Raw genomic sequence first — 24,015 nt, 5'->3', positions numbered from 1 at the left:
AAGTGAAAGGAAGAGTCGCACGTCTCTCACTTTAAATCAAAAGCTAGAAATGATTAAGCTTAGTGAGGAAGGCATGTCGAAAGCTGAGACAGGCCGAAAGCTAGGCCTCTTGCGCCAAACAGTTAGCCAAGTTGTAAATGCAAAGGAAAAGTTCTTGAAGGAAATTAAAAGTGCTACTCCAGTGAACACACGAATGATAAGAAAGTGAAACAGCCTTATTGCTGATATGGAGAAAGTTTTAGTGGTCTGGATAGAAGATCAAACCAGCCACAACATTCCCTTAAGCCAAAGCCTAATCCAGAGCAAGGCCCTAACTCTCTTCAATTCTATGAAGGCTGAGAGAGGTGAGGAAGCTGCAGAAGAAAAGTTTGAAGCTAGCAGAGGTTGGTTCATGAGGTTTAAGGAAAGAAGCCGTCTCCATAACATAAAAGTGCAAGGTGAAGCAGCAAGTGCTGATGTAGAAGCTGCAGCAAGTTATCCAGAAGATCTAGCTAAGATAATTGATGAAGGTGGCTACACTAAACAACAGATTTTCAGTGTAGACTAAACAGCCTTATATTGGAAGAAGATGCCATCTAGGACTTCCATAGCTAGAAAGAAGTCAATGCCTGGCTTCAAAGCTTCAAAGGACAGGCTGACTCTCTTGTTAGGGGCTAATGCAGCTGGTGACTTTAAGTTGAAGCCAAAACTCATTTACCATTCCGAAAGTCCTAGGGCCCTTAAGAATTATGCTAAACCTACTCTGCCTGTGCTCTATAAATGGAACAACAAAGCCTGGATGACAGCACATCTGTTTACAACATGGTATACTGAATATTTTAAGCCCACTGTTGAGATCTGCTGCTCAGAAAAAAAGATTCCTTTCAAAACATTACTGCTCATTGACAATGCACCTGGCCACCCAAGAGCTCTGATGGAGATGTACGAAATTAATGTTGTTTTCATGCCTGCTAACACAACATCCATTCTGCAGCCCATGGATCAAGGAGTAATTTCGACTTTCAAGTCTTATTATTTAAGAAATACATTTCATAAGGCTATAGCTGCCATAGATAGTGATTCCTCTGATGGATCTGGGCAAAGTAAATTGAAAACCTTCCGGAAAGGATTCACCATTCTAGATGCCATTAAGAACATTCGTGATTCATGGGAGGAGGTCAAAATATCAACATTAACAGGAGTTTGGAAGAAGTTGATTCCAACCCTCATGGATGATTTTGAGGGATTCAAGACTTCAGTGGAGGAAGTAACTGCAGATGTGGTGGAAATAGCAAGAGAACTAGAATTAGAAGTGGAGCCTGAAGATGTGACTGAATTGCTGCAATCTCATGATAAAACTTTAACGGATGAGGAGTTGCTTCTTATGGATGAGCAAAGAAAGCGGTTTCTTGAGATGGAATCTACTCCTGGTGAAGATGCTGTGAACATTGTTGAAATGACAACAAAGGATTCAGAATATTACATAAACTTAGTTGATGAAGCAGCGGCAGGGTTTGAGAGGATGGACTCCAATTTTGAAAGAAGTTCTACTGTGGGTAAAATGCTATCAAACAGCATCGCATGCTACAGAGAAATCTTTCGTGAAAGGAAGAGTCAATCCATGCGGCAAACTTCACTGTTGCCTTATTTTAAGAAATTGCCACAGCCACCCCAACCTTCAGCAAACACCACCCTGATCAGCCATCAACATCGAGGCAAGACCCTCCACCAGCAAAAAGATTACGACTCACTGAAGGCTCAGATGAGGGTTAGTATTTTTTAGCAATAAAGTATTTTTTAATTAAGGTATGTGCATTGTTTTTTTTAGACATAAGGCTATTGCACACTTAATAGACTACAGTATAGTGTAAACATAACTTTTATATGCACTGGGAAACCAAAAAATTCGTGTGACTCGCTTTATTGCGATATTTGTTTTATTGCAGTGGTCTGGAACTGAACCTGCAATATCTCCGAGGTATGCCTGTATATAAGTTCCTCTTTCCAGCACCTGCTCCCTCCCCACCCCTCCCCTGTATGCTTCCCCTGCTGGCCAGAATCAGGTGCTGGAAGCAAGAACCTGAGTGCTACTGCTGCTGTCCCTGGCACAGAGAGCACCCCAGAGCTGCTCTTGACCTGCTCCTGCCCTGTGCTTTTGCCCTGCAGGGAGCCAGGCTTGGCTAGGAACACAGCAGCAGCAGTGCACAGGTTCCTCTTTCCACAGCTCCTGGATACCTGCGGGGAAGGAAAGGCAGACAAGGAGAAAACATTAGAAGGAAGAAACTGTGCCCTGCGGCTGCTGCCCCTAGCTGAGTCTGGGGCTCTGGACAGCTGCTCCCTAGGAGAGCAGCAGTGGTGTGGAGCCCTGGCCCCCGCTGACACCCTTTGTGTACCTGCTCCCTACCTAGCTCCCCAGCGTCCCCTATTGACCTGGGGGAATCCAATCACACCTCGGCGCAACACCCTCATGCTCTGAGGGGCAGTGTGCCACACCCTCTTTTAGTAAATCCTGGATCTGCATTTTGGTTAGGCCTCTGTTACCTGAAAGCTTTGAGTTTTGAGCTACATTGTCTAAGTATTTACACATTACTGCTTAACACAGTTCCAAAGACATAAATACTTGTGGATAGAGGTGCACTGATACATTGGTCCCGTATCAGATCTGCACCGATATAAGGAAAATTGTCAGTATTGGCAATTGGCTTTTTTTGGCTGATGTAACCAATATCGTGGCCAATATATGCCCTGTACATGTGTGCAGCTGCAGTGCAGCAAGCAGGTGGCGAGTAGCGTAGCACAGCAGCTTGAAGAATAGCATCCAGCTAGCTGTGATGGAAGGGGTGGGTGGAGGAAAGGGGCATGGGGAAGACAGATCAAGGCTCCCACAGCGAGGGAGGAAAGGAGTGGGACTGTGGCTGGTACTGTCCAGCTGGGGTGGGGCAAAGGACGGAACTGTGCTCTGTCTGGCATGGGGAGTGGGGGGAAGCTCCCATCACGGCACACGCCTTGGAAGGGCATGGAGGGGTGTGTGCCCCTGGATCTGCGTGCAGGGTGAAGGCAGGCTACTGCTATGGGCTGAGGGTGGGGCAGTGCTGGGCTCTTCCCAGCAGGGGCTGGGCCAGGCTGTGCTTGGGGTGGGCAGTGGCGTTGGGAGGTGGGGTTGGGGGGGCTACAGCAGACTTTGGGGGGGCTGCAGCCCCCCTCCATGGCTCCCTTCCCAGTACTGCCACCACCCATCCTGAGTGTAGCCCAGCCCAGCTCCCCTGCCAGGAAAAGCCCAGTGCTGCCCCCAGCCCACAATGGCAGCCCACCCTCACCACATGCACAGATCCAGGGAACATGAGCCTCCCATGCCCTCCAGGGGTGTGTGCAGCAGCAGTTGCCTACCCCATGCCACCCTGGACAAGCCGCTCAGGGCTCCATCCTGTGCTCCATCCCGCCCCCCGCCCACCCTGTGTAGTAACTGCCCCAGCCCCACTCCCTCCCTCGCCATGGAGGCCTCATCTGCATCCCCCACACCCCTTCCACAACAGACTTACCAGCCAGATGCTGGTCTTCAAGCTGCTGGGCTGCATATTGGCAGCTGGCTCAGTGTTGGCCAATATGCCTCATTAAAAATCAGCTATTGGTATCAACCAAAAAAAATCTCTATTGGTGCACCTCTGCTTGTGGAAAAAGTATATATGGTGGCAGAGTAAGTCCTTAGACTTTGTAAAAAGCAAGGTTAATGCAGCAAGTCTTATGAAAAACTCTACTTAGTAAACTTGTCAAAAAATGATAGACTCTCAGAGAAACCATGTCTTATCTGTCTTCTTATTCATTTCGTTAGGCAGACACAGTTTGAAAGGAAATGTTAGCCTCAGTATTCACATTGAACTATATTACAAAGATTTTCATACATAAATATCCACAACAAATGAAACCAGAGTACAAATACAGAAATGCAAATTCCAAAGGCACACAATCAAACAAAAATCTCATTAGTATCAGTGGGAACTTTGATCAATCCATATACAGTTCCTACAATCTCTCTCCTTTCCTAACCTCCTCCTATAGAAACAAGCTATTATAACTTTGCAGTTGATTTTAAATGCATGTCAGAATGATGTAGCAATATACTTCAGCCCCCTTGCATATATGTATTACTGTGCATTTATGATGCACGCTGCTAAAAATATGCTTAAAAAATATAGCAGCATAATGCTGTCCAGTTGAAGCATTTGAAAATCATATCTAAGAATGCTTTAATTTCTGCATTCAATGTCTTCCATTCTGTCAGCGGGGAAAGGAACTTGTCAAGTCAGCCTGTTGCTGTACAAGCTATGAGACAATTTCAGAGTGTGTTTTTAAGCTGTCGTTTTTATTGTCAGTTTATTAACCTTATTCTTCTATAGTTTAAAACTTGTACAGATGGTGACATTTACCTTTAAAGAAAACAACATTTGCTGTCACAAAATCAACTGAAGGAAAACACAAAATAAAGTTCTAACTTGTGCAATAATTAGTTAATAGAATTGATAATACGATTACCTGGATTCCAGTTAATAAAATTTAAAGGTGTGTGGTCTGACCATTGCCAACCTCCAAAAATGTCCAGCTGGTTTAAACCAATCCAAAATCTCTCTGCAATGCCATCTTTAGCTATAGGTATTTTTGGAAAAAGCAGTTAAAGCAAAACGTTTATACATTAAAATAGCTGATTTAAAGTAAGGAAGCTATCTGAACACATCTGAAGTTTTTTGCCACTGAATATGGATGCACAAGTTTTATTAAACTAAATGGGGATTAAGCACATGCACGTCTGGGCAGAATTTGTATTACAGCACCGAAACATTCCCTTCCTGCCTGTTCCCTCTTTGATTTTCCTATATTATTAAAAGAATGCAATGTTTCCTCCGGTCCAAGTCTGAATGTCTGTACAAACAATTATAAGACAATGGAACAAGGCACTCCTAAGGGATGAATGCACTATTAGAAAGTAATTAATTTGATTTCCAGATCAAAAGTGGAACCTGGAATCCACATAATGTGCTGACACTAAACAGTCAAGCTGACTCAACTGTGGACATTTATCATCAGCTCCCATTTACATTCATAGACACTGCAATAAAAGCAGTTGAGTTATAAGAGAATCTAAGACAATTAATTCTAAATATACAAGTTACAGTACCCCTTGCTTAAAATTAACCCAGAATTTTAAGAAAGACTATAATATGCTACCTTGCAAGTGACTCGTTTGTCAAATGTTTCCGAGATAAATATACCTACCTCACCTATATACCATTGATAACAACACCTACCTTGTATGTAACTTAATTCAGCCGCATTTCGGATGCTCAATAAATTTCCCCCTTGTCCTAGGCATGAAATATAAGCATCTTTCCAAGAAAGAGCAGATTGTGTGTTTAACTGGTAACAACTTTCAGCTCCTGGATCATGTTCCCAGATATCATGACAACCATTCTCTGTTTAATACAAAACACATAACTATAGTAAAAAAAGTCACATTTGGGCTTTTTCTTCTTCTCCCTAAGCTTTTGTAAAGAGAAAAGGAAGTAGTTTAAGATGAATATTTAAATCATTCACACTGCAGAGACTGTGTGTTAACTGTTATATCATATTGCAATAAAAAAATGAGACCACATTCACAGTTTACAACTGGGGTGAAGCAATTATTTGGGTCCAGTTTTGATGAGTTGTTACAGGCTGGATCAGCACTGCCCCTGCCCCATGCAACAGTTCACCAAAACCAGGAGTTGGCTGGGGGCAAGGGTGGGGGGAGGAGGGAGCAGGGGGCATGTAGAGCAGAGTTCACCAGGGTGGCAAGGTACGTGGCTGCCCCTGTGACATTCCACATGGGGCTGAAGCCTGCCCAGGGCATCCCATGATATGCTCTAGCCTGCACGTGCTGGCCCAGCCCCGGCCAGCATGCATGGCTTCTGGCAGGATTGCTCCTGGTGCAGGCAGCTGAGTAGGTGGAAGGCAACTGGGAGCTGAAGCCAGAGCCCTGTGCAGTGGTGCAGGAGCTGCCCAGCTGAAGCTTCCTCCTAGCCTGGAGCAGCAGGGCAGAGAGCAGGAGGCAGCGGCAGCACTGCTGGAGGTGAGGGGAGCCAAACAGTCAGGGTTTACAAAGTGGGTAGTATTCAATTCGGATTCAGCCCGATCTGGGGGACAGTGATTCGATTTGCTGATTTGGATCACTGTCCCAATTTGATTCAGCTGAATCTGAAGGTTTGATTCTGATTTGGAGAGTCAGTGATTTGGCCATAGACACAGATTTATATGTTTTTCTACATACCTTGAGGTTCCAAGCACAGCTCGTGAATGCTGAGATGGTGGGGCAGATGGAGCATCCCACAGAAGTGCAGGGGGGTTGTTCCCTGCACGCTAGGTGGATCCCCCCCACCTCCACAGTTCAGCGATTGACTGTGGAGGGACCCTGGGTGCCCCCCCAGAACCAAGAGGCACCAGTCACTGGGCTGGGGGCAGAGGGTCTACTGCATGCTCTATGGCAGACCCTGAAGTGGACCAGAAGTACTTCCAGTCCACTGCCGAGTGTGAGGATGCCTCAGTGCACCCGCGGGACACTCCATCTGCCCCAGCATCTCGGTGTTCACAAGCCACGTCTGGTACCTTGAGGTAAGTAGAAAAAAAACCATATAAAGCTGTGTCTATGGCCAAATCACTGAATCTCCCCAAATTGATTTGGAGACTTTCAGTTCAATTCGGAGAGATTAATGGGTCTCCTGATTAGATCTAGATTCAGAGATTTGACTGCTGAATAGGGCCAAATCTCCTCCAAATTGAATCAGTGACCAAAAGCTCTGCACAGCCCTACTGAGCAGCACTTGGGTGGCTGCAGCCACACCAGGAACAGACCTGCCAGTAAGCTAGCTGTGCATACTGGTTGGGGCTGGGTAGGTGGGTGCGGGCTGCAGCATGGCACAGGCTGCCCCAGGCAGGGCTTGGCCCCACGAGAAGTACTGTGGGGGCAGCCGCTGGCTGGATCCACCCAATTTGTGGGTGACCTCCATGGGCTGGATCCAATCAGTTGGCGGGCCAGATCTGGCCTGCAGGCCTTATTTTGCCCATTCCTAGTTTAACAGATACGGCACCAAAAACGGAGATGCACACACGAAATAGCAGAAGTCCCTTAGGATATCCATTTAGAAACTCTACATACCTGGTTTTAAGCAGATTCCCCAGGAGCCATCCCGAGAATAATCATCAGATGTGGCGCACCATTCACCACCTGTATGCGTTTTGTCCTGAATACAATCATGATACCAGGTCTTATTAACTTGAAAGGGGAATTCGCAGGGCTTTCCATAGGAGTTGCCATCCTTGGTAAAGATCTCTGTAGGAGAAACAACCAAACAAAGTATTTAGTCTGTTGAAAAGAAAGATCAAATAAAAGTTATTTATACAGTCGTATTCTAAAGTTAACTCAATCTATCAAAACAACACATTAGAGGAAAAAATTCTGTAGCTTGTTTTTCTTGCATTGGAATATACCAACACAGAGGTATACTCCAAATGATAGCCTGTCCCCATCTGTTTCTGGGAAACCTAGATAGGTTGCATCAAATATTATAGCATAAGTCATAACACGTGAACCAATAATATCTAAAAGAGGAAAACTCTTTTCCCCATATGGGACTGACCAAGCTTATTTATCCTCTCAGGCAAAACTGTTTAGGGGAAAGAAAACCAGGTAGACAAATCTTTCATAAGACTTTTCAGGCAAGTCTGCCTAGAAGAGGAAAATTATTTCTGCAAATCAGATCAATCAAAGTTTATTAACTTGGAAAGGTTGGAACTGTCGACATCTACACCAAACAGTCCAACAGGCTGCGATATAGTATTCCCAGGAACTGGACTGGACTAACAGGTTATTACATCTAAAACTTAGAAATTGTTTAGGAGCTAAAATGATTTATATGGTTATTGACCCATACCCATCAGGCTTCCCTAACTGAAATGGTTATGGGTTTGGGACAATAATTAAATATATAACTGTTATTGTAATCTGGAATATTAGAACTCCATTTGCTCCAGGCCACACTGAGACAGTAACATAAGAGTTAAGGAAGTTACAAGTTCCCTTGCTGCCACAGAGGAGATATATTTGTAAAGTACAGGAAAAATGACAGTTGAAAATTATGCTGTTTTTTATTCTGGTCATGCAAGTGGACAAGAGAAGCACAGAGCTGGAGGTGCTATAACAGAGGACAAGAAAACCATTACGTCAGTGACAATTGAGATAGTTTTCAGCTGTTCAAAGTAAGACTCAACTGCCTGCCACATGCATAATTGTTACCCAATACTGTAAACTAAAAGCAGCAGTAGTAGAGGAACCTAGTTTCCCCGCGCCCAGAAGCATGCCATAAACATGAAGTTACAAAGTCACGCTTACTTTTGATCTCTCTCTGTGACCCAATGATTCTTGATCTTTTTCTGCACAGTGCTAGATCTTCAAAGGAAGGGATGACATGGTAGAGCAACCTAGAGCCTGGGACTTCGGGCACTCTACTGGGGGTGAGACAGTGGGGAAGGTGCAGATTTGAACCTGCTAAGGTGCAGGAAGTCCAGTCTTTAAAGCACTGGGTGAATGTTGTAATCATCAGGCAATGGTGTTAAAGGGGGGGGGGGTACCTCCCACTACCTCTTCCTCTTGGTGTTTTAAATCATAAGAAAGTGACCCCTGCCCCATTTTTGAAAGAAGAGGTCTAGGAGAAGACTCAGAAGAAGATTCAAGGTAGATGGAGACGCCTGAGCTGTGGGATGAAATTTCTTACTGGCCACTTTCATCTGCCTGCTTAGTGCACTGGCTTGCAGGTTGTCTTGGATCTTACTCCATCCCGAGTTGGCATTTTCCATCCCCTGCAGCAGCAAACTTCTGCTCGCTCTACTCTCTCTTAGGCAGCACCAGGGGGGCTCCTGCCCTGCTCATCCATCATCATCACGCTACTGTCACAGAGAATCTAGCAGATTTCCTTCAAGCCAGGCAGCTGTTGAGCTGTTTGGGAGGAGCCACTGAATTTTATATTTCCCCACATCTTAGCTTCCCACAGCAGAAAGACTACTCATATCCGCACTAAAGAAATAGCTATTATGCCAAACTCTTCAGATATTACCCAAGCCCAACCCATTGACTGCAACAGGAGTTTGCAATTCTATAGACTGACTGGATGACGACTACAGAAAATGACAGTTACTAAAAGAGAGACTGTGCTTAGAACTATGTAGTTAATGAAAGAGGAAAGCAAGACCCCTTATTTCAGTCCTGTGCAAACTACATACATCTTGAGCCCAAGTACATAGGAATAAGAAAATACTGAATACTCTCACTCCTCTGTGGGGCCAGTAAATAGGAAAAACAGACAGAGGGTGTGATGAGCAGGGATCTTGATTTTCTCTGATAAAAATAGCAAATTCTCTGATAAAAATAAAAAAAATCCCTGATCCATGATTAAAATGAAAGGCCACTATATCATAGTGTAGTATAGTGTACACATATAGTATACTATACTATACCATAGTACACACACACACACACACACACACGTATCAGTTGAACACAATGTTTTCTTGATATATTTACAGTTTTAAAGCAATTTGGAAGCCTACCAGTGCCTCAGTCACTGTAATAAAATAAATACTACGGGTGCACCAATAAAGATTTTCTGGGCTGATACCAATGGACAATTATTGACCAGCCATATTGGCTGATACCAATCCAATAGCTGATATGCACCCCGACAGCTTGGAGAGCAGCGTCTGGCTGATAAGTCTGTTGGGGGGAAGGGGTGTGGGGGAGGGAATGGAACTGGGGCTGGGGCTGCATAGCTGGGGTGTGGCGGAGCACGGTGTGGGATAGGAACTATGAGCAGCTCATCCAGGAGGCACCGGGGGGGAGGGTGGCTCCCACCACTGTGCACACCCTGGGGAGACATAGGGAGCATGTGCCCCCAGATCTGTGAACGGGGTGAGGGCAGGCTGCTCGCTGCATGCTCAGGGGTGGGGGCTGTGTCAGTCTCTTCCTGGCAGGAGGCCTGGGCTGCGGCTGGGTTAAGGGTGGGCAGGGGTGGGGCAGGCAGTGGCAACGCCGGGAGGGGGCACTACAGGGGGCTACAACCACCTCAAAATTCACCATAGCTCCCCTTCCCAGCACTGCTGGCACAGTTTGCCCTTGCCCAGTACACAGATCCGGGGGACACATGCCCCACCATGCCTCCCCCAGAAAGCATGCAGTGTGGGGTGCTGACCCCCCTCCTCACCCCCTGCACTTCCCAGACAAGACACCCGTGGCTCTGTCCTGCGCTGGGCTGGGCAGCTCCTTCCCCAGCCCCACTCCCTCCCTCACCATGGGGCCTTGATCTGCTCCCCCCCACACATCTCTCTCCCTTCACAGAATTGTTCGCTGGATGCTGCTCTCCAAGCCGCTGGACTGCATTCCTGGCTGTGTAGGGACATGGGGGGTACATGGGCATGGTTGTGAAGTGGTATGGATATGTGTGTGGAGGGGTTTTATGGGCAGGTGTGGAGTTTGAGGGGGTTGTGAAGGGGTATGATGGTATGGGTGTGTATGGGGTTGGAGGGTGGGGTGTAGGTACAGAAGTATGCGGGGTTTGTGGGTGGGGATATGAAGGGGGGGTGTGTGTGTTGTGGTGGTACCCCACTGCCAGTGGCTCAGCAGCAGCAGGTCCTTGGGGTGTTCATGCTCGCATCAGGCAGAGGCCCTGGCAGCATGTGGCCTGGCTGAGTCTCAGGCCTTATACATGCTGGCATGGAGCTGGCATGCACCTTTGCACCACACCGAGCTGGCTCCATGCCAGCACGTGCAGATCACAACACTGCAGGCAGAACCCATGCACCATCAAGCTAGGCAGGCTCCGTGCCTCCACATGGGGCTTGCAGCACTCCAGCAGGAAGCCATACATGGAAGCAAGCAGAAGCCCACCCAGCCCAATGGTGCACAACTCTGTGCCTCCATGTGTGGCTTCCCACCCAGCCTGATGGCGTGTAGCTTCCAGTCCATGCACCATGGGGGCAAGCCAGCCCTCCACATGGGGCTTCCTACAGAAACCTCCCCACTCCCTCAGCACCCACCTACACCTCCCACCCTGCCAGCTTTTCCTACAACCTCGCCAGCCCTGGCAGTCACCTGCTCCCACCCCAGAGCACCCCCCTGTCATTGTCCTCCATACCCAGTCTGCAGTCCTCTACCCCCAACCCCACCACAGGGTGCCACCAGCTGACCCCAGCCCCCTGCAAGCCCCACTTGCCTCAAAGGCTTCAGGAGCAAAAGTGAGCCTGAGCCAAGCCCTGACTGACAGTCTCAGGCCCCATCCCTTCCCCCTTGGGACAGGGCTTAGGGTTTGCCACCCTTTTTGCAAGAAGCTTGCAGACAGTTCTCTGCAAAAGTAGAAAAACTGAAGGTACCTTTTGGTAAAATTAAAAACCTGCTTTTTCTCTCTGTTAAAAGGGGAAATCCACATTTTTTTCTGTTTTCCCGTGGAAAACAGAAAACTCATATCCCTGGTGATGAGCCAGCACTGGAAGGAAACTGTCTCTCCCCGTCTTCCCCTGTAGTACTCCCGAAGTGTTGTAGCTGCTTGCCACCCTTCATACAAGGCTTGAGATAAAGTCACAGTATAAACCTATATTTATTTTTCTACCAAAAAATGAGTGGATTATTACAAAAGCATTACTAATTTTTAATATTTAAAACAATGCTGTTGTTGGGTAAAGTGGGGAATGCTGGGAAAAGTGGATAGACATTTTTACTAGGAAAAGTGACTATTTCTCTCTACATTTTCAGAATCTGTCCAAGAAGTAGCAGTTATTGTGGTTCCCAATAATCTGTAGATAAATATTATAAACACTGCCGGTAATCAATCGTGGCATCAGAAAAGTAAGCTGTAGCTTATGAAAGCTCATGACTTGACTGAATTAGTTTACAACATGCTACTCTTCTGTGCCTGAATTATACCAGTCAGATCATACTGATCATACTACTAATCAGTGCCAAGAAAATAGCCTGAAATCCTGCTCTACAGAAGTTAATTGCAAAATGTGCGTGGCTTTAACCAGGGGCAGAGGCCTATAAAGTATAATCCTGGTGGAAGGTGTCTAACATTTTATATATCAAAGAATGGTGTTTCAAACTAGCCTCTCTCGACAGTGCTCTTCTGTGGTAAATAGCTAAACGCCAGCCTTTTTAAAACTGCATTGACTGAACGAGATTATTTTTTTGTCACAGAGCATTTTATTCCTTCAATCAGACTTAATAGATACCAAAGCTATGGCAAAAAACCAACAACAAACAGACAAAAAAACAAAGCACTTACACTGCTTCCGAACTAAAACCACAGACTTACCCCGATAAGGCTGTTGGCAGATATCATCAGAAGAGTTGTTTCTTCTCCAGCAGTCTGATGAATTTATACTTGCAGTTACAACAATTTCATTCTTCAAAGTCAGCTTGTACCAGGACGCACCAACTACAGAAGCATCAGCACATCGCCACCATAGCATAAGCTGGGAGTTACAATCAACCATTTTCAAAGGAAATTGAAGATTGGTTAGATTTAGTCCAAGGCACTGTTTGGATCCCAAATTGAAAAGGCGATTTCGGGAGACCCATTTCCATAAGGTCTCATGTGTCTCTTTGCAGTCTGCTGTCACTATCCGTGAGTTTTTAACTTGTAGGCACTTGCTGGTTCTCTCATGCCGAATAGTAAACGCACTGCTACCTGTATAAACATATACATAGGAAGTTTTGTATTTAAAACTGAAGACCAGTACTGAGAAAGTCTACCATAAAGGATCAGATTTACAGGACACTTGCAATGGTTGCTTCCTGGATCAGGGACTTTTGTCTGTAAAGAAGGGCCTGTCTGTAAATACACTAGCACCCTGCAAATGACCCAAAAGTATCAGTTCTAATAACACTTATCTGCTAGCCAGCAACTGCCTCATATTATGAGTCTTGTTTGTGCACAGCCCAATGAGCTGCACTCCTGAATTGGGGTCTCTGGGTGTTACTATTCTATTACTTAATAATACAAGAATGGACAATCTGTTTTTTAAAAAAAATGGTTTTAAATACGTCTCCAGCCTTCTACAAAACATATGAAATAATAGTAGCAGGGCTTGGCATATTCACTCAATTATTACTCAGCTTGAGACAGGACAATAACATTTTCAATACGATTTGTGTGTCTAGGTCCCACTTTTGGGTGTCACTTGGCCCTATTTTTAGTCCAATCTAATTTGTGCACTGAAACCAATATAGTTACACTAACACAACTCAACATTTGGTTGCTGCCTGCAGTATAATAGGACACTAATGATTAGACAGGATTTATGCTACATTCAAAAAACCTTATGGCAGAATAGGCATGTCCATACATCATAACAATCCATACCATAATCCAGGGGTAGGCAACATTTTTTGGCCGGAGTCCTGAAAAAAACCACAATGTCTACCTTGTAAGGTGCCAGAGTGCCGGCATGCCACAAAAACAAAACTGGGGTGGAGGGGGTACATGGCAGGATGCCCTGCATATTTAATACTATGAATAAAATTAATGTTGCTTTTTTATTTATTTATTTTCTTACAGTAAATCGAGAGCTGGTGTCATGTGGGGAGCAGGGAGTGGGGACTGCCCCAGGGCTCCGCCACTCAGGCCACAGAGAGGGGGCCCAGCAGCACTGGAGGTGGGGCCTAGTTGGCCTGTGCAGCTCCGCAGGGATGGGGCACAGCCATTCTGCCCACAAAGGGAGCACACTGCCTGGCTGGGGCATCATGCCGGGCTCAGGGGGCTCCTGCTTGGTCTCTGTGTGTGCCGGGTACAGTGGGAGTGGGAGCTGCAGCCACAGGCTGTTCCCCAGTCTCTGGGAACAGCCACTGCAGCCAGTATTCAGGGGCAAGCCAGCCAGGAGCCTGCAGCACAGTGGCTCTGTGCAGTGCCTGCCCCAGCTCTGGCCCCTTGAGCAGAGCTGCAGGTGGACAAAGCCAGGACCCAGGGAGGCTGAGGCAGCCACGGTGGCTGTTCCCAGGCTCCAGGGGGCTCCCTCGGCCAGGCCCCTGCACCAGAGTCGGCTCTGCCCTGCCTGCACCATGCCCAGCATGCAGGGAGGCCAATCCTGGAGAGGAAAGCCTCCCAAGCCCAGCATCCTGCCCCAGCCAGGCAGCATCCCCACGTGCACAAGGTGGCTATGGCCCATCCCCGCTGAGCTGCACAGGTTGCCCAGACCCCATCTCGGGTGCCGCTGGGCACCTCCGCCTACCCACCCACCACAGCTCGAGCCTGCAGAGCCCCAGGGCAGCCCCCACTTCCTAAGAGCCCGACTGGGCTGGCTTGCCCACGGCGCCTCCTCCCATGTCGCCCAGACCCTGTCCCGACTGCCCAGCCCCAGCACTTGGCACCTCAGTGCTGTCTCGGGTGGAACAGAGCGTCTGCCTGCCTGGGCAGGTCCCTCCAGGTGCCAGCTGGGCTGGAGGGTACAGCAGGAACAAGGGGTGGGGGCAGTAGAAAACAAACAGCCTCCCTCCCTGCATTCTTCTGGCTTCGCCCTGGTGCCTGCCATGGCACTGAGACTTGTGGCTGCACAGGAGAGCCTGGAGCAACAACTTCAAAAAAATCAAAAAAACCACCCCCAATTTCTTTACGTGCCAGGAAAAATGTCTCTGCGTACCACTAATGGCACAACCCCTGCCATAATCTATACCAATAACTCTGGTTAATAGGCAAAAGTTTACAAGAGGCAGGCACATAAGAATGTTTGCCTGTCACAGATTCACCTCAAAACCCAGTTGCATTTGGGGCTTATCATGCCACATGCAGAGGTATTTTGCCAAATCAGATTTACTCCTGTGGTGTTTAGTCTTTATTTGCAGCTAGTGTGAAACTGTGTTCAGTTTTGTCATTCTTAAGCCTATATCTTGCATAGGATTTGATAGACATGTACTTTTGTGATTTCATAGATTCTAGGGGACCTCAGTGGGCCATCTGGTCCAACTCCCTCCCCTGGCAGGCAAGAAAAGGGTCACAAAACCGGGGATCATGTGATCCAAGCCAGGTACCTATCCAGTCTCCTCTTGAAGACCCCGAAGGATGGGGAGAGTACCACCTCTGTTGGAAGCCCATTCCAGATCCTGGCAACCCTTACCGTGAAGAATTTTTTTTTAACGTCCAGTCTAAACCTACTCTCCAGTAACTTATGGCCATTGTTCCTTGTCGTTCCAGCGGCTGCCCTGGTAAACAGATTCCTGCCTACTTCACGTTGCTCTCCCCTTATGAATTTGTAAGCCACCACAAGGTCCCCCCTCAGCCTTCTCTTGTCAGGCTGAAAAGCTTAAGGTCCCTTAGCCTTTCCTCGTACGGCCTTCCCTGCAGGCCTCCAATCAGACGAGTAGCTCTTCTTTGGATCCTCTCCAGGTTGTCCGCATCCTGCTTGAACTGTGGCGTCCAGAACTGGACACAGTACTCCAGCTGTGGCCTGACCTGTGCCACGTAGAGAGGGAGAATCACATCCCTGGACCTATATGTGAAGCACCTACGGAAGCACGACAAGGTGCGATTGGCTCTGCCGACTATTTCATCACACTGACGACTCATAATCATCCTGGAGTCAACACTGTCTCCAAGATCTCTTTCTGCCTCAGTGGTGCTGATAAGGTCACCCCTCAGCCTATAGGCATGATGGCAGCTCTTTCTCCCTAGATGCAGCACCTTGCACTTGCCCTTATTGACCTGCATCCTGTTGCTCTCTGCCCACTCCCCCAACTTGTCTAGGTCAGCCTGGATATGGTCCCTCCTCTCCAGGGTGTTAGCTTCATCCCATATTTTAGTGTCATCCACGAATCTGGACAGTGTCCCACCCCTTCATCCAGATCACTGATGAAGATGTTGAACAGCACCGGCCCCAGAACTGAGCCCTGAGGGACTCCACTGCACACATCTCTCTAGGTTGACACTGACCCATCCACCACCACTCTCCAAGTGTGACCTTGTTACAGTTCATGTTATAACTGTAAAATAATCCAATAAAAGCATTTTAGTGCACACCCAAGAGACATCCAGCTGGTATGCATCTTGGGCCAGGCAGGGTGGCCATGAGTCTTCCCTTGGGTGGGATGGTGGGGTAGCTGTGGGGCTGGGCTACTGACACTAGTGCCCACGCTTGCAGGGGCAGGGCAGCTGAGAGACCATGCTGGGGGGGAGGGGCAGGGCAGGGGGTGTCACAGGCATTTCCTCCTTCTTCCTCCAGCCTGCACCCAGGCCAGACTTGCTCGGCTACTGCCAACATGAACCGCAGCCACCATCCTCCAGCTCAGGCACGACAGGGCCAGGAGCCCCCCCCCTCTTTCTGCTGCTTGCAGCATGGCTTGGCCAGTTTTGCTCTGCTTCAGGCTGCTGCTGCACAGCACAGGTTCTCCATACCACACTGTGCTGTACCCCAGCTCAGTCAGCAGTGCAGGGCAGCAAGTGGTGCCCCAGCTGCCTGTCTTTCCACATGAGGTCCACTGCACACACCTCATGGTGGAGGCTATAACCACTGTGTACCCCCCAGACCACCCTCCTGTGAGTCCATCCAGGGCCAGGCAGGGTAGAGGGCAGCTGGGCTTGTGGGGGGGGAAAAGGGGACTGTGGATCAGAAGTGAGGAGCACCTGCAGGGCTGGAGGGAGTGGGGCGGGGCTGTGCAGGTAGACAGTGACAGCCTGGGGGGTGGGGTATTATGGCTTGTGAGGGGAAACAGCATGGGCAAGGACAGGGCAGTGGCATATCAGGCTGCTCAGAAACGCAAAGCATCTGGGGGCAGGAGAACAGGCAGTCACAGCTGGACTCACTTCCTGGTGAGCAAAGGGGACAGGGGGAAGTCTGATTTTCCATCATAAAGACACCAAAATCAAATGCCAAAATATATAGGTATTTAGAATTAATTTTGTTATAATGACTGAGGCACTGGTAGGCTTCCAAACTGCTTTAACAATCAGTTTTATTGATATATTTACCACTTTAGACTGATACCTATATATATGTGGCATTTCATTTTAATTGCTGGAAAATGTGGATTTTGGGGTTTTTAAAAATCAGAGAATTTTAAATGAAAACTGGGAGCCCTGCTACAGTAGAAGAGTACTGGCCAAGCAAATTTTTCAGTGCATTCAGTAAAATTGACTGAATATAAAGAATACCAATCACCAGCCTTTTGCAAAAAAACCTCACTTGCTTTTATCATATAGTCTCACCCAATGCCTTACGTTACCATTTATCCTTTCACTTCCCCATAAAAGTTTAAGTATTTTTGCAAAGCTGTTTTAACTTTCTAGATCCCCTTTCCCTTCATTCTCCAAACTCTTTCTTCTTTCACTTTCTTTTTAATTCCCCCAAGTCATTTCTCCTCTCCAGAAATTTTCCCTTTGTTCCCTTTTCACTTCTGCAAATCTCTCTGATTTAGAATGCTTGAAAAAAAAAAAAAGTTGTTGTTTTTTTTTTTTTTTTAAAAGGGAAAAAAGAAGAAGTGCTTTTCAGTAAAAATACATTTTTTTGAAAACTGTCTTTTGAAATTCTGCTTGCCAATGAAAAACAAGAGCCTGGTTTTCAGTATTTTATTTACTGCTGTTTTTAATTTTTTTAAATTTTGCCACTGGAAAAAAAAAGGAGAGCATAAATGGAGAAAATGCCAGAGAGACAGAAGGAGAAGTGGTGGGGAGCAAAGAAAAAGAGACAAATCTGGATTTCATAATGGCAAATCTAACAGAAAATACATGTTAACATTTCCTCATGAGAAGCAAGTATTTTTTCCCATGAGCAATGTCAGTAGACCATTTCTCTTTTCTCACTGATCCCCAGCAATTTCTCTTATCTGCCAATGCTTTTGCATTGGAAATTTTACCAGACACTTTTTAGCTGCAGAACTAAACTGACTAGCTCTGGAAAGATACCAAGAAATGAGCCTCTTCCTCCATCTCCCAATTTGGAACACCATTAAAGTGAGAACTAAACAAGAGATTCCTGGTTCATCACCAGACTTTATTAGTAATATCAACCTGTGATTAATAGGATTCTGGTAAACCCGAATCCTACTAATCACAGGTTGATAACACTAATAAAGCTGATAAACCTGAAATCCTCAATGCCATGTCTTTTGAAACAAAGAAGCATTTTATGCTAATACGTCCTGGTTGATAAGGTTGCTACACCTATTACTCAGGGCTCAGGTTCAAAAAGGCACCTGCTGTGGCAACACTGTGTATCAGTAAGTAGAATTAAACAAAAGCTGTCTTTGATGGCCATACTGGAAACAGAAAGTATAAGTAATGTTCCGGTCGGCATTCACATCAACCAGCACACTGTACATCCTCCCACCTGGACAGACCAAAAGGAAGTGCAGAAGAGGGACTCATATGGAATCTTGATCTTCCCTGGAGTTAGCATTTAAGCTATTCCCTGCAGCCCAAAATCAGGCATTTCTGGTAGCGCAAGATTTGCAATCCAAAACCCTTGCCTACACTTATTGCCCAAGAACATAACATTATTAAAACAGGAAGATGTTTATTAAATCGTAGATTATTAAAACAGCAGGTGCAGGAAGAAGCCTAAACTCTGGAGTAGTCAGGATGACACTCTCCTGGTAGGGAGCTAGGCCTGTATTATGGTTCCTGCAATTCCATATGTTTTTTTTTCCCAGTAAGTTACTGGATATCATGCACAAGTAGCACTGAGAACAGAACAAATGTTTCCTCTTCCCATCTTGCTAAGCCACAAAGTACACTCCCTTTTGCTTTCAGGCCCATGTTTCTTGCATTTCTTTCCATGCCGTGGCTTAGATTCATCAAAAGGGTTACAGATTCCCCCACAGCCTACCTAGTAATAGCCTGGGGGGTAGGGCACTTTCCTGAGAAGAGGTGTGTACAAACCCTGTTAGCCTGAGGAAAGCCTAGGTTCCATCATTAGGCCAAAGATTGGAAGACCTGTGGAATGGCAGCATTTTGAGCGGGGGCAGGAGGCACACAGCTGGGCAGCAGGGAAAAGCAGTGCCAATGGTAGCAGCCGGGTTGGAAGCACTGGCCCATTTTGGACCTAAACCAGATTGTTCTGGCCTTGCTGACTGCTGCATTATGTTACTGGGCAGGCCCCTTGTTGTCTCATTAGAAATCCTGTAAATACATTTGTCAAATTGAGCCCCTTTGAGGACTTGGGCACAAGGATGGCTAGACTGCAAATCCAGAAGACCATAAAAGCAGAATTCAAGTGCTAACATAACACCTCTTATTTTAAATAGTAGATATACCGACAATGCACAATACTTGTTTTCAAGCACCTAAATCCATTCTTATCCAAGTGCTAAAAACACATAGAACGGTGCCGGAATGCCTAGTTTTTCACCTGGTTATAAATATTTAAGCAGGACTCTAGTCAGAATTGATGTGCCTTTTTGCTAATGAGTGAGTTAGAGTGCCTAGCATGCATAAATCCCTTTTTGAATCAGGTCTCAGCATCCTGGTAGCACAATGCAGGGAAGTTGGCAGAGCGCTGTTATTTCCACTTAAATCCACTTTTCAAGATCTTTGCCCCAGTGAATACCTCTCTGCTCCAAACTGTTCAGTTTCCTAAACAGCAACCAAATGAAACAAACATGGGCCTTCTTAACCGCAGGGAGCCAAATAAAGCAGTAAAAGAAGTGGAAATACCAGTCAAGTTGCATTTTACTGTATACCTTAGAAAAGCTACAGGCATCAGTAAAATACTTATCCAAATATTAACTTACAGTGTTTTCTTTGCAATGATAAAGGCTAGTAAGTTCATCTTCTCATTAAGTAGAGCTGCGATTCCAATTCTTCCTAAAAAGCATCCTATTCAACCTATACAGGAAGATTTTTCAAACCCTGAAATTCACTATTACTGAATAAATGATGTTCATCACATTATAAATGAAGAACCTATAGAAGTATCTTCCACTACAATTAAGTAAAACAGAACTCACTGTACATACTGCTAAAAATACTGTACTCACTGCTAAAATAGGCAGAATGCAGTGAAGTAGGAGAACCAAGTACTACAGAAGGTGAAGTATGATATTACAGGGTACAGTTCATTAAGCAGAAAACCATATCCATCCTAAAATCACCAACTGCAAATCAACACCCAATTTGCTCCTTTCACTGAAGAGATGAAGACAGCACTCTCTCATGTTAAAACAGGCAAAGCTGCTGGCCCTGACTACATTTTTCCTGAACACCTCACCAAACTTGGGGCTATGGCCCAAGACTGGCTATGCAGCTTTCTGTCAACATGTATGCATCATTGCAAGATACCAAAAATCTGGCGCAAAGCCAACATCATTGCAGTACAGAAGCCAGGGAAAGATCTGACGGACCCAAGGAGCTATAGACCCATATCACTTCCAGCAGCAGTCTATAAACTCCTTGAGTGCCTTATCCTGAACCGGACTACACTGATTGTTAACAAACAGCTGCCACATGAGCAAGCAGGTTTCAGAAGAAATTGATCAACCTTTGACCATGTGGCAACTCTTACAACTCATATTGGAGAGCCTTTGAGCATCGAGAAAAGATTGGAGCGATTCTAGTTGACCTAACAGCAGCCCACAACAGGGTCTGGCACCCAGGCTTTTGGTATAAGCTACTTATCACATTACCAGACAGAAGTCTGGTTAACTTCATTACTCAGGAATGGAGTACCACAAGGCTCCATTCTAGCTCCCACCCTGTTTAACATCTACACAGCAGACTACATAAGCACCACATCGACCAAATTATATGTATGCAGATGACCTGACACTTGCTGCTGCCAATAATAACATATCATCAATAAAGGCCAAACTGAACTGTGACATGGAATGCGTAGCTTCCTACCTAAAACAGTGGTGACTGGAGCTGAATATACAGAAGACCACCTCAATACTTTTTCACCTGAACAATCATGCTGTGAATGCCAAGATAAAAGTTGCTGTGGAGGGAAAAAAGAATTACCCTTTGAGAAGACCAACCTACCTGGATGTCACTCTAGAAAGAAGCCAACCTTCCACATCACCTGGAGAAGTTGAGGCAGAAGGTAACCTCCAGGGCAACAGCCATTAAGAAACTTGCCCGTACAACACGGGGAGTCAACTTCTCTACCTTGAGAACAACTACACTAACCATGGTTTACACACTAACAGAATACTGCCTCCCTGCGTGGGTAAATAGTGCCCACACCTGCAAACTAGACAGTGCCCCAAATTCTGCACTACAAACAATAAGCGGCTGCCTGGTATACACAGAATGGGAAAACATGTTCATCTTGGCAGGAATCCCCCCTCATAACATTAAAAGGTCTAGAATACTGCTTGATCTGGCAACGAAAGCCCAGCAGAAAGAGCCCCCACTACATGACATAATAGACATTTCTGTGTTGGGTATTTTTCAAAGAAGCAGAAAACCCCTACCAGTATCTGCCAGAAACATCATAGAGGAAGTAGGAGACACCATACTGTCATCCTGGCCCCAAGTAATGTGGAAAGAGCAGTGGAATAACAAGTACACCCCACTACACAACTACATACAACTACTATCTTCACACTCTCCTGGTCATAAACTCCCATATAAGGCATGGGTAAACCTGAATGAACTGTGACCAGGCTATGGAGCCTTCAACAGAATCAAACATAAAACGAGCCTTACAAACTGACTGTTGTGCCCTTGTAGCAAAGGAGATCAGACAGCCCACTATATACTAACTGACTGCCTTCTATACGGTCTAGCAGAGACAGTGAACAGTATGAAAGATTGCAGTAATATTGATGGATCTACTCTTAAATGGAGGAGTCGATTTTCTGAAGTCATATGCAAGAAGACTACCAAGGAGCAAGCCTTAGTGAATACCAGACTACAACATTTTATATTAAGTGCAAAACCAAGAATTGGATAACTAGAGACTTACTGTGGAGTTCACTTTAAGGTATGTGCTCAAAAAAAATAACATTTATCAGTGACAAAGGTTAGCTGCCTCAGAGTCTGCACAGGTATGTCTGTATATTACTGTACTTCACACTTTCAAGTGCAGCAATTAAACAGAAGCCCTTGCCATTCAGGATGGTGTGCACGCATGTGTTTCTACTTCCCCTTAAGTCCATTCCCAGTTATCTAAGCCTCAGTTATCCAAACCCCTTAATTATTCTAATCAACATTTTCAAGTTAGTTTTTAAAATGTTGCAATATTGTACAACAAACTCTTCCTTTTCTAATCTCTATTTAATAGAGTTTTGTTTGTCCACTTTAAAATTTGATACAGTACTATAACTTGGAACTGTAGGTACTGCATACTGTTATCTTTTAAGCTTTACTTAACACAATACTGTAGTTGTAGTTTTAAATTTGATAGTATGTGATTGCGGTGGTATTGTATGACAAACAGTTCTCTCTCAAGCTCCACTGTATTTAATATCTCTATGGTTATGTTTGGTATGATTTAACTCTATGCATCATGACCAAGCAGGAAACATCTATCAGAAGATGCCCTAGTTTCTCTTAGCTGAATTAATTCACCTATCCAAACAACTTTTTAGCAAGTAACCAATGGGGTTTGGTAACCAAAGACATATTGGAAAAAAATATGATCATCTTCTCAATGTAAGTGAAAGAAAAACCAAAACATGAGAACACCTTGTAAATCCCCTAACTTCCCATTCCCACCATTAGCTCCTTGAACATTTCACCTTGGTTAGCTTCCTTTCCAGAGTCTGTAGAGAGACAGTGGAAAAAAGGGGAAACCCCCTAAAATCTCCCCTTCCAACTTCCACCCCAAGTCCCATGAGAAATAAACCCTTTTTGTACAATGTTCTAGTCTAGACGCTGGCTGCAGCAGACAAATGGGGAACACAGCAGGAGAAGCCTATGCTTCCAGCCCAAGTGCAAAACAGAGCAACAGCTAGAGACTGTCCCGGTCAAGAGCCCACCACGCCATCTCCATTTGCAGCGGAGGGTTTTTGGAGCTCCTGTGGAGAGTTGCAGCCAAGAGCTCAGTGGTACCTGACCCCAAACAGGAAGCAGGTTGAGATAAACACCCGAGTTGTGGCTCTGCCACAGGCACGGAAGAAGCAGCTTCTCTTTTCCAGAAGCCCCAGCCAAGGCATGGGATACTTTCAAGCCTTAGAAAGAGGCTGGACAGAGACCATCCAGCTGGGGCTTTTCCTCTTCCAAATCTACAGCCGAGGGGCTGACAGCCAAACCAAGCCCTCTGCCCACAGGGGCCACCGACTTGAGCGGGGACGGGACCCCGCCCCCATGGGGAGGAGGCTTCTGCGGCTCGGGACACGCCCGAGGGGGAGCCTCCGTCCCCGCCCTGCCCCGGCGCCGACACAGCCCCGGGCCATCACAGCGGGGGCCCTTCTGCACGCGAGGCAGCTGCTCCGGGGCCAAGCCCAGGCCCTACCCGAGCGGCGCCGCAGAGCGAAAGCGAAAGCCCCGGGCAGGGCAGGGCAGGGGGCTCCGCAGGCGCTGTCCGCCCCGACCGGAGCGAAGAGGCAGCGCGGCCGCGTTACCTGAGACTGAGGCGGGCCCAAGCGCGATGCCGCAAGCGGCGGCAAGCAGCAGCCCGCAGGCGGCGGCAACAGCCCGCGCGCGCCCCGCCGCTCCTGACATGGCCTGCGTGCTCTGCGCGCCGGCTCCGGCGCTCTCCTCAGCAGGCACACGCGCCTCGCCCCATTGGGGGGGCCGGAGCCAATCGGCAGCCTCCCCCCCGCCCCCGCCCCGCGGCTCAGCAGTTGCCAAGAGAACGTGGAGCCACAGAGTTTACGCGGAGGCTTCGACGCGCGACGTGACGCGCCAGATCAGCAGCCGCTGGGGGAAGGGGGCGGGGCTCCGCACGGGTTGTCGCCCTCTGTGCTGCCAAGTGCGCTCCGGTTCTTGCATTTGTGCAATGCTTTCAGCCCTGGTCTGATCAATAATAGTAAAAGCGTTCAATGACGTACCATCATTTTTGAGGCAGTTTATGGATGCAGCATATGCAAAACTTCAG

At 46.7% G+C, this 24,015-nt stretch overlaps 1 protein-coding gene across 1 annotated transcript in view; it reads right to left on the bottom strand.

Annotated features, from left to right (window-relative positions):
• LY75 (lymphocyte antigen 75) overlaps positions 1 to 23,779 on the bottom strand; it is a 144,091-nt gene extending 120,312 nt beyond the window's left edge. The window contains exons 1-5 of the mRNA XM_090041720.1: positions 23,540 to 23,779; positions 12,363 to 12,737; positions 7,163 to 7,336; positions 5,280 to 5,444; positions 4,510 to 4,620 (exon numbers count right to left, since the gene is read on the bottom strand). Coding sequence (XP_089897846.1) covers positions 4,510 to 4,620; positions 5,280 to 5,444; positions 7,163 to 7,336; positions 12,363 to 12,737; positions 23,540 to 23,639 — 925 coding nt within the window. The 5' untranslated portion in view covers positions 23,640 to 23,779. The remainder of the gene's footprint in view (positions 1 to 4,509; positions 4,621 to 5,279; positions 5,445 to 7,162; positions 7,337 to 12,362; positions 12,738 to 23,539) is intronic.
• Positions 23,780 to 24,015: the final 236 nt, after the last annotated feature.

Source organism: Crocodylus siamensis, chromosome 4 (assembly GCF_052110815.1).
Source record: "Crocodylus siamensis isolate JL-2025a chromosome 4, ASM5211081v1, whole genome shotgun sequence".
Lineage (NCBI taxonomy): Eukaryota > Metazoa > Chordata > Crocodylia > Crocodylidae > Crocodylus > Crocodylus siamensis.
This window is presented reverse-complemented; position numbering and strand designations above follow the sequence as displayed.